This window comes from Glycine soja, chromosome 19, assembly GCF_004193775.1.
Source record: "Glycine soja cultivar W05 chromosome 19, ASM419377v2, whole genome shotgun sequence".
NCBI lineage: Eukaryota > Viridiplantae > Streptophyta > Magnoliopsida > Fabales > Fabaceae > Glycine > Glycine soja.
Genome location: NC_041020.1, coordinates 39,581,522 through 39,591,605, shown reverse-complemented (window position 1 = coordinate 39,591,605; position 10,084 = coordinate 39,581,522). Strand labels below are relative to the sequence as shown.

Sequence of the window (10,084 nt, the reverse complement as noted above, 5' to 3'; positions counted from 1 at the left end):
GGTGTGTGTGATCAGGAATTCCAACACCAGAGATCGGAAGGAAAAATACAAGTCGTCACTCGTCAACTCTAGTATTCGTAGCCAAAAAGATAGTAAGGATTAATACGAAAAAAAATATATTAAAATAAATTATGTAACAAAGGCAGTCACCAAAAAGATAATTTTACAAGGATGTTTTGAAAAAAAAATTATAAGCATTAAAACAAAAAAATAACAATATATTTTAGAGAACAAATTGTTTTACTGGTCTATTTTTTTTAATGTTTAGTATACATAATACCATAATTAATTTTTCAAGTTTTTTCCCTCTGTTCTACTCCAGTTTTCAAGCATTAGAATTAAGGAGAAGGGATTGAAATTCTATTCTTCAGTGGTGTGCGAGGGGAATTTCTTTCATCATAGACATTATTTCGCAAATTCTGATTGTGTGGATGTGAGAAAATGCTTTCTGAACCTGGTGTGACATTGGAATCATAGTTTTATTTGGATAAGTTTGGGTGTTTGTAGAAAAAATAAAGAGCTATATGTGAAGGACATTCTTCTCACCACAGACATTATTTCAAAAGTTCCAACGGTGGGTATGTGAGAAAATAAGTTCTTGAACCTGGTGTTCAAATTTCACGACAATCCAACTGTTAACAAGTTCGAGATCGCCATCTTAGTGAGACTGGTTTGAGTGTATGCAAAAAAAGATGATTTTCGAAGAGGAAGAAAGGAAAACCAAATTGAGAGAAAAAGAAAATCATAGAGACTTATTTTCAATTTGAAAACTAATTTAATACGTCTCTATTAGTTATAACTAGAGTATTCAAAGTCGATTATTTACTTTATTTTTTATTTTATCATTTTATAAAAACTCTATTTTACTCCCTATCAAATGAATAAATAAAATATTTTTTTAAGAATATATATTTATTTTATTTATCTTAAAACTATTATTTTAATAAATAAAATTATTTCTTCTTATTTATTTAATTACAAAAATTTCATTATTTTCCTAACACTCTATTTATTTTTAAATAAAATTCTTTTCAAATTTATTTTACAAAAAAATGGATGTTACAAACGTTAACTTTCTTCCGTCACCGTTAATAAACTACTCAAGATTTGAAGAAATCAAATATATGATATATTTATCTTTTATTTATAATAGGTTGTGACTAATTATTTTAATTTTAAAAAATTTATAAAGATTGATACAATGTTTATTTTGAATAATTTCTATTGTGAATTATGATTGACAATCAATATTATTGTTATTATTATTTTATTTAAATTATGTTTATCAATATATTTTTTTAAGTGATTATTATAATGTTATGTTTGTAACGATAAAAAATGAAAAAAATTTATCTTAAAATTATATTTTACTCTTTAATGAAACAAAATTTTGTGTTTAACAAATTAGTGCAATAGAAACATACTGATGTCTAGGTCCAATAAATAATTATTAACATTTTCATTCAATAATGATAACTTATTGACATTTTGGTCCAATGAAACATATTGACATTTAGGTTCAAAACAATTGATAATATTTTCATCCAATAAAAAATATTGACATTTTTCGTTCAATAAAAAATAAGTACATTTACATTCAAAAATGGTATCTGAGTGACATTTTCATCCAATTTAATCGGCATGACTATGTTGACAATCATTTCAGTAACAAATTCATTCATTTATGTCACGTAAGCTAATTTATTAACGGTGACATATGAATGTTAATAGTCGGATATATTTGTCTCACTTTTTACACTTTCAAAGACTAAATTTTATATTTTTATCTGTCAGAGATATATTTGTCATCAAATTATGCATTCAAGGACAAAAATAACAGCAACAAATTCTTCATGATAATGAGGTATACAATTAGTCCCATGTTTCAGCAAGTGACTGCTGCCTTTGCTATAATCTGGTGACAATTAAAAACCAAAATTTCTACCAAATGCTTTCCAAAGTTGATTATGCATATCAAATAAATGAAAGAAAAAGCAATCACAAATAAAATTAAGAAAATCAAATATTGTTGTATTGCCACACTATCAAGAAAATTCTCAATTGAAATGCCTTTTCCTGTAATCTCAAATTTATTTTCAGTTTTCCACAAAATAAAAGGTTGAAGATAAAAGAAATATAATGATAAAAAAAATTAAGAGAACCATCAAGAACAAAAATCTCCATTATGGAAAACACACACCAAAAGGAATGAAAAAATAAATAAATAAATAGAATAAGGGGCTTCAATGCTTATCTGTGTTATTAAATCATTCGTCCTGTTTTTCAATGAAGACGCCTTCGATATGTGATATTTTGGACCAAAGCTCTCCGACACGCGGCTGACATTTTTTGCATAATTCAGGGCAACCTCCGATTTGCAAATATTCAAGTGCTGTGAGGTGATGAATGTTATCTGGGAGAGATATATGCTTTGGACAATTGATATAATAAGTACTTTCAAATTAGTCAAAGTCTTGCATGTCGAATCACTTAAATCCAAAACTCGCAATAATATGAACTTTGACACACAAGTATTTAGCAAAGTTTTAACGCTGGACCTTCTGAAAATATTTTAACATTCTTCATTCTTTTTTTTTTCTTTAATTGGACGTGAATTTAACTTTTTATTGGACGTGAATCCACCTTATTGTACAAATGTGTTAACAACATTCTTCCTTCCTTCCTTCTCCTTCTTAGTTCAATTTTTTTATGTGTGTTGTGTTGTTTGGTTGCTGCGTTTTTGTTAGACATGTTCCCAACAATGTCTATTGATTGAATATGATCATTTGTTTTAAATTTTAGTATTTGTTATTTAGTATTTAACAAAGATGTTAGAATAATTTTATCTGCTTATATATTTCAATTGATGTCTATTAAGATGTTAACAGAAAAAAGGTGGAGTAAAAGTAATGTAAAAAAGGGAGGATATCGAGTGCAATTTGAGAAAAACACAGGGGAGTGTGAGTATAACAAAGATGTTAAGATAATTTTGTCTGCTCACATATTGTAATTGACGTTAGTTAAAGACGCTAACAGAAGAGAAGTGAGGTAAAAGTAATGTAAAAAACGGGAAGGGTATCCGGTGTAATTTGAGAAAGAAAACATAAGGAATGCAAGTGTAATTTACTCTATATGCAAATGGAGTCAGATTCATTGGCAAGACAACATGAATTTTCTCTATATGTAAAAATCAAGTATATCAATAAGTCCCTTCATCTTGCTAAGCTAGTTTCTTGATAGTGACATTATCATAAGGGCTCCGAGATTTTGTTTCTTGGTCTTGATTCAGGGATCTACCTGCATTGAGGGAGGGCTAGTTAGGAGTCTCGATCGTGAGAGACAGGGCACGATGTGGAACAATGGCGCAAAGTGAAGTTTACGAAAGAGGAGGAGGTTTAGATTGAAGCTTCGATGGAGAGTGGTGAGAAGGTAGGAAGCGAAAGAAATTAGGCTTTGCTAGTAGGGGATATTCTAACTCGGGGATCTTTCAACAGTGAGGCTTTCATGGCAACAATAGGGCAAATTTGGAAGGTGCATGGGGTGTAGAAATCAAAGAAGGAGGAAGGAACCTTTACAGCTTCAGGTTACTACATGAAAACGATCGAGCACAGGTTGAAGAAGGAGGGTCATGGTGCTTCGATAGAAGATTGGTGGTTCTCAATTTAATGAATATAGAAGAAAATCTTGGGAAGGTCAATCTTAATCATTGTCCATTTTGAATTAGGGTTTATGATTTTCCGGTGGGTTTTGAAACAAAAGAGATGGCAGAACGAGTTGGCAAATCGATGGGAAATTTTATCAAATGGGATAAGTACAATGAAAATGCTATGGGGAAATCTTAAAATAGAATAGGAATTTTAGAAGAATCATTTTGAAAATTAAAAATTTAAAGGCCAAACAAGAAAAGACAGTATATTATAAGGACAAAAATTATATTTAATCCTATTATTATAAGAATTAAAATAAAAAAATATTAAAATAAAATAAATAACAAAGACAATAATCAAAATGATAATTTTACAATGATGTTTTGAAAAATATTTTATAAGGATTTAAAAAATAATATATTATAGAAAACAAATTGTATTATAGGTCTATTTTTTTATAATATTTAGTATACATATTTCTTTACGGTAAATTTTTTTTATATATCTCGTCATTTACCAAATGAGGATGTTCTTCCTCTCTATTTTCTTTAAATGCCCATTTGACAAAATGAGACAATGAATTCTCCCAAGATAGGCCTTGTAAGGTACTTTCCAATAAATTAATGTGCCTAAACTTATAATGAAAGACTCTTTTAAGGTATAACTTTCTGTTTTATGTCTTTTGAACTTATAGTACAAATTTAAATGGGCGTGTCTATTAGAAGGGTTTTTTTTATTAAAAAAAAAACTATTTTAACCGATTAAACATTTAAGAAAGACTTTCCCTGTAAATAACAAAAAGTATTACCCCAATTTAATATACGAATTCCACTTACTGTACAGAGCAAGACTGAGAAGTTCATATTTTGTAAAAGTCGTGATCCATTTTGCATGACACAGTTTAATTAAATGCAACATTATTTTTGCCGATAAAAAAAATGCCTCATTAAATCTTAATGCATACCTCCCATTAAATTCTCGTAGCCATCCATCAGCAATTCATGACCACCGCCTTCCAAACACACATCAGATCTTATCCAGACGAAGAAGAGCCAGGAATATTTGAATTAACGTGATTTTTACAATTGATTCTGAGATCAGTGTTTTTACAATTGATTCTGAGATCAACATGATTACTATAAAGAATTGATTCCAATTAAATTTAATTTTAGAATAATGTAATTTTTATTTTGATACATATATATTTAAAAAATTAATTTTCACATTTAATGATTTTTGAGAAGTAACTATTAAAATTAATTTTGAACGTAAAATTACCAAAATGGATATTAATTGTTTGTGGATGTCTTTCGGATTATAATTTATCAAAATGGCAGTGTGTAATATCCCAAGTGCCTGGGTGATTACAGGGTTAACTAGTTAGTTACCAAATTATTTTGTGTTTATTTTATTAACCACTATTTTTGCTGTAGGGGCAAAGAACCAACATTATGAACCACGAAATAACACTTTAGTCCTAACCAACCAATATAATAACAATGATATTATGAACCAACAGCAACAAATATAATTTTAACAGAATAACCTTATAAAATGCTAAAACAGCAAAAAATATAGCCGCTCTGCAGCAAAATAACGGTATAAAAATAATGGGGATCACAGTAAATATATAATACACACTAAAAAATAATCAAACATCATGGTCTCCTCTTTTTTTCACGTTTGACCATTCCTGATCCACGTCCAGGGGTTGCCAAAGGAGCTTCAAAGCTTATATGTGTCAACAAATCATTCCTATTCGTTTTCTTCCTCCAGCTTTTCTGGTTCTTCAATGCAGACGTCTTTGATATGTGATATTTTGGACCAAAACTCACCGACATGGGGCTGGCATTTTTTGCATAATTCAGGGCAACCTCTGATATGCAAATGTTCAAGTGCGGCGAGGTGATGGATGTTATCCGGGAGAGATATAAGCTTTGGACAATCTGATATATGAAGTGCTTTCGGATTAGTCATAGTTGACAGCCACTCCGGAAGCATTTCAAGATTGTTGCAGTTTTTAATAATCAAGGTCTGTAAGGAGTTGGCAGTTTCTTGAAGCCATTGAGGTAAGGCCACCAGCTGTGGTAAGCCCCAAAATGCAACATATTTTAACTTCACCAGCTGTGGTAAGCCATTGAGGTTTTGTTCTTCATGGCCGTCCTTCCACAGTTCCAAGTCCAGATTAACGCAGTCTTGAACAAACAGAGTTTCTAATTCAGGAAAGTTTGTAACATCCAGTGGCAAGGACTTCAGACTATGACAGTCAGCAACATACAATGTTTTAAGAGCAGGGAACTTCACCCCTCCAAAGATAGACTCCATATTATGGCTTGATCCAATAGACAGATGTGCAAGCGAGATCAAGTTGGTAATCTCACTGTAAGGCAAAACAGGTTGCTTTGTACTTATATCCAAAGACCGAAGACTAGTCAATTTTCTTAATCCTTTGGGCAATGCTTCCAGCTCCTTGCATCCCAGAACATTCAAGAATTGCAAATTTTGGATCTTGCAAATAGAATTGGGGAGTCTTTTGATGTTGCGATTATTCTGAATGCTGAAATATCTCAAGTGTTTCAACTTACCAATGGAACCTGACAAAGTCTTGCATGTCGAATCACTTAAATCCAAAACTCGCAATAATTTGAACTTTGACACACAAGTATTTAGCAAAGCTTCAACGTTGGCTCCTTCTGCACCATTTGGAAACATTATGGTTCTCACAGCTACCGATTTTGAGGTGAATGAATTTCCAATAAAATTGTATTCAGCAAAAGACAGATGCCAAATATTCTCAGGAATATTTTGAATGTGGGAATTTATAAGTAGACACTCCTCTTTTGTAACAAATACAGCAAGATCATGCACCAAATCATGAATTTTAAATTGATAAAAAGTGCCACCATCGATAAAATCTTGAAGGAAAGATCTTGATAGTAATTCAACCAGATACTGTTTGACAACATCTTCCGGCGTCTCATTCTTTCTAGGTGATGCAAGGACACCAAGTGCCCCCCAAAGCCTACTTACCTCAAAACTATGAAATTTATAATCCTTTGGGTAAAGCGAAAATAATGCAAAACACTGCCTTAAATAGGAAGGCAAGAAATCATAACTTAATTTAAGTGCAGGTAAAATGTCATCTTTTTTTTGTGGCAAATTCCAAATTTCATTGTCTCTCACATATTCCCACTCCTTTGCCTCAAATTTTGAAAATAGTAAACTCCCCAATGTTCTTACAGCCAATGGAACCCCTTTGCATTTGTTCAGAATTTCTTTTCCGATATTTACCAAATGAGGATGTTTTTCCTCTTCGCCTTCTTTAAATGCCCATTTGACAAAAAGAGACAATGAATTCTCCGGAGAAAGGCTTTGTAACTTGTGAGAGGTAACAGTTCCCATCATGGAAGCAATGGAATCAATACGTGTAGTCACTAGAATTTTACTTCCTGCAGCAACCCCTTCTTGTATTAAATTCCTCAACTCAACCCATTTAACACGGTCATCATTCCATACGTCATCCAAGACAAGTAAGAATTTTTGACCGGCAAGTATGTTTCTCAGTCGATTTTGTAATTGCTCCAGATCGACCATGTTTAAATTCTGTTGGGGAAGAGGAGCATCAGCAACATTAGCAGAATTGATGATTTTAATAATGAGTTGGTTAATGTCAAAGTCATCAGAAACACACACCCATATCTTCAATGAGAAACACTTATCTATCCTCTTATCATTAAACACAAACTTTGCAAGCGTAGTTTTTCCCAAGCCTCCAATTCCCACAATGGGGATAACAGAGAGACTTTTGTCATCATCATTGGGATTCTGCTGCATCAAAAGCTCTATGATCTTTTTTTTATCATGTTCCCTTCCGATCACATCTGAGTCACTCACACGGGAGTGTGTCATGCGACTCGTGTCTCTCCTATGAACGACTCGTGTGTCAACATCAATTATTCGGAGACCAAACTTATGCCTATCAGCTGCAACCTTGTCTAGCCTCTTGCTGACATCTTTGATTTGTTGAGCCATCTTGGAACGAAAAACAAGTGGATTAGAACTTGAGAAGAAGTGTCTTACCTGGTCTTTGATGGTACCATGAGCTTTGAGCAGTTGCTTTTGCAGTGTTTGGCATTCAAATTCATCCAACACATCTTGGGCATCATAGAAGACACTTTTGAGCTGCCTCAGCCATTCCTGCAGCTCATGGTTATGCTCCTGCTTTTGCTCAGCATCTAACAGCACTGCCTTGACTAATGAGAGAGTCTTTTTAAGGTCTCGGAGATGGTCGTACAAACCCACCACCCGAGAAGCTTCTTGGAAAGCATGAGAAGCAAGCTTTGTTATGAGAGACTCAGCGATGCTGAAGATGAATAATTCAGCCATCTTTTGTGTTATCAGGAATTCCAACACCAGAGATCGAAAGTAAAAATACAAGTCTTCACAGGTCAACTCTAGTTTTTGTGGCCAATGGTTAAGGTTGTCCCCAGGAGCAATATCCTTTACAGCTCATGCAATTGACAAACGAAACACGTGGGTGGGGTACTTGACAATCAAAATTAAATATATTCTAATATAGATTTGCATGTAAAAATAAAAGGGTGAATTTTGAACTAAACATGATTTTTAATTCAAAAATTTCTATTAATTTCATTTCACAACATATGTACTTGAATCATTTGTATTTCTAATAAGCAATGTCTTATAAACAATAATTCTTAAATTCTTTTTTATTTTACAAAAAATCTTAAACTCTTAATGTCTAGAATAAATTCAACTTAGCAATTTAGTCAAGGGAAAATAATATGTTTTAGATTTTCATAAATTACTGAGTTTTATTTTAGATCTTTAATAAAAGAATTAAATTAAATCTCTAATAAAGTAAAAAAATTTATCGTTAAGTTCTTAATATTTTGTTCAAGTTACTGACAAATTCCATAAATTTTAATTTGATTTTTTAGTAAATTTTTGTTCATTTAAAATTAAATATCAAGAAACAAAAAAGAAATTTATTTTATTAAGAATTTAAAATAATTTTTTTATTAAGTACTCAAAATAAAATTTATTAATTTATTTATGGTATACCTAAATCATATTTTAGCTTATGGTAATTAGCTTTCAAAACTTACTATTGACAGTTTGCGTGAAAGTTATCAATATCAACCGAGAATTCGTTAGTGCCGCCTTGAAAGAGTCACGTACATCATCAACGGTTAAAAAACTCCCATTATCCATGAGGTCATATGGCCGCAATACATATGAGAAGTATCCGGCAAAAAACTCCCATCAACATAAGTACAGACTCGTGAAATTGGCCATGAAGTTTCCACTACCGCTCAAATGTGCTGCAAATTTGATATATACTATACATTGCTACAATTAAACGAGTTAATTTTATACTCATTTTAAGACAACAGTACTTTTATTACTTCATGTTTTATGATTTTTTTCATTTCTGTTTAACAACAAACATGTCACGCTTGTTGCTTCAATTTTCTTACTATTCTTGGGCCTAAATTAGTTAATTAGTGCTTTTAATTGAACTCTATCAATTATCCATTAGTACATACGTGATATGCTCAAGTTCGAAGGCTGGTTTACAAGACCAGCACCTCCATAATAGAGGGAGAAGATGGAGGAGAAGATAAGTATTGAAATTTTTCATTGCCTTACTTGCTTATTACATTGTTTATTTATAGTGCTTCCTAATAACAGAATTATATTTATTGATTCCCCAGGAATATCACATTAACAGAATTTGTTAGCTGTCCTTGAGGGTAGACAACACTAAGGCAAGGAAGGATCCTACACTTTGTCGTTTTCTTCATACCTAATCACTGAGGTAGGCTGGTTTTGTGAGTTTCCTTTTGGGCTTGTCTTCTATTTGCACCTCTCTCTTTGTCTTTGTGGCTGTTGTTTCTGTTGTTGAGTCTGGTTCTGTATCGTCCCTTGGGCCTTACAAATTCACCTTGTCCTCAAGGTGAAAATCATTGCACAACTGGGACCAATCTTCCCAGGATGTTTCATCTAGAGATAACCATTTCCATTGCACAAGTACCTCCCATGGGGCACTGGGTGAAGTTTGACGGTAGTCGAGTATTGCTAAAGGAGAAATAAGGGGTTGGTGATTAGCAAATTGAGTTGGTAATTCAGTAACATCGGCATTCTCTGGCGAACCATGAAATAGTTTGAGCACGGAGCAATGAAATATCGGGTGAATTTGGGCGGTTTCCGATAATCCTAATTGATAAGCTACCGGTCCGATTCGTTCCTGGACCTGGAATGACCCATAATACCTCTTAGCTAATTTGCCTGCGATTACTTCAACCCTTTTTGCCGAAGTTTGACGATGAGGGCGAAGCTTCACCAAAACCTAATCATCCACTTGGTATTGCACTTCTCGGCGTTTCTTGTCGGCTTTCTGTTTCATAGCTTCT

The 10,084-nt window shown here is 32.6% G+C and overlaps 1 protein-coding gene across 1 annotated transcript; it reads right to left on the bottom strand.

Moving 5' to 3' along the window:
* Nucleotides 1-5,125: 5,125 nt before the first annotated feature.
* LOC114398287 (disease resistance protein RGA2-like) lies at nucleotides 5,126-8,148 on the bottom strand. The gene has a single exon (XM_028360471.1). The coding sequence runs from the start codon at nucleotides 8,031-8,033 to the stop codon at nucleotides 5,403-5,405; it is 2,631 nt and encodes an 876-aa protein (XP_028216272.1). The 5' UTR covers nucleotides 8,034-8,148; the 3' UTR covers nucleotides 5,126-5,402.
* Nucleotides 8,149-10,084: the final 1,936 nt, after the last annotated feature.

Excerpts from the sequence above, each read along its gene's own strand:
- LOC114398287 (XM_028360471.1), bottom strand. The coding sequence starts at position 8,033 with ATGGCTGAATTATTCATCTTCAGCATCGCTGAGTCTCTCATAACAAAG.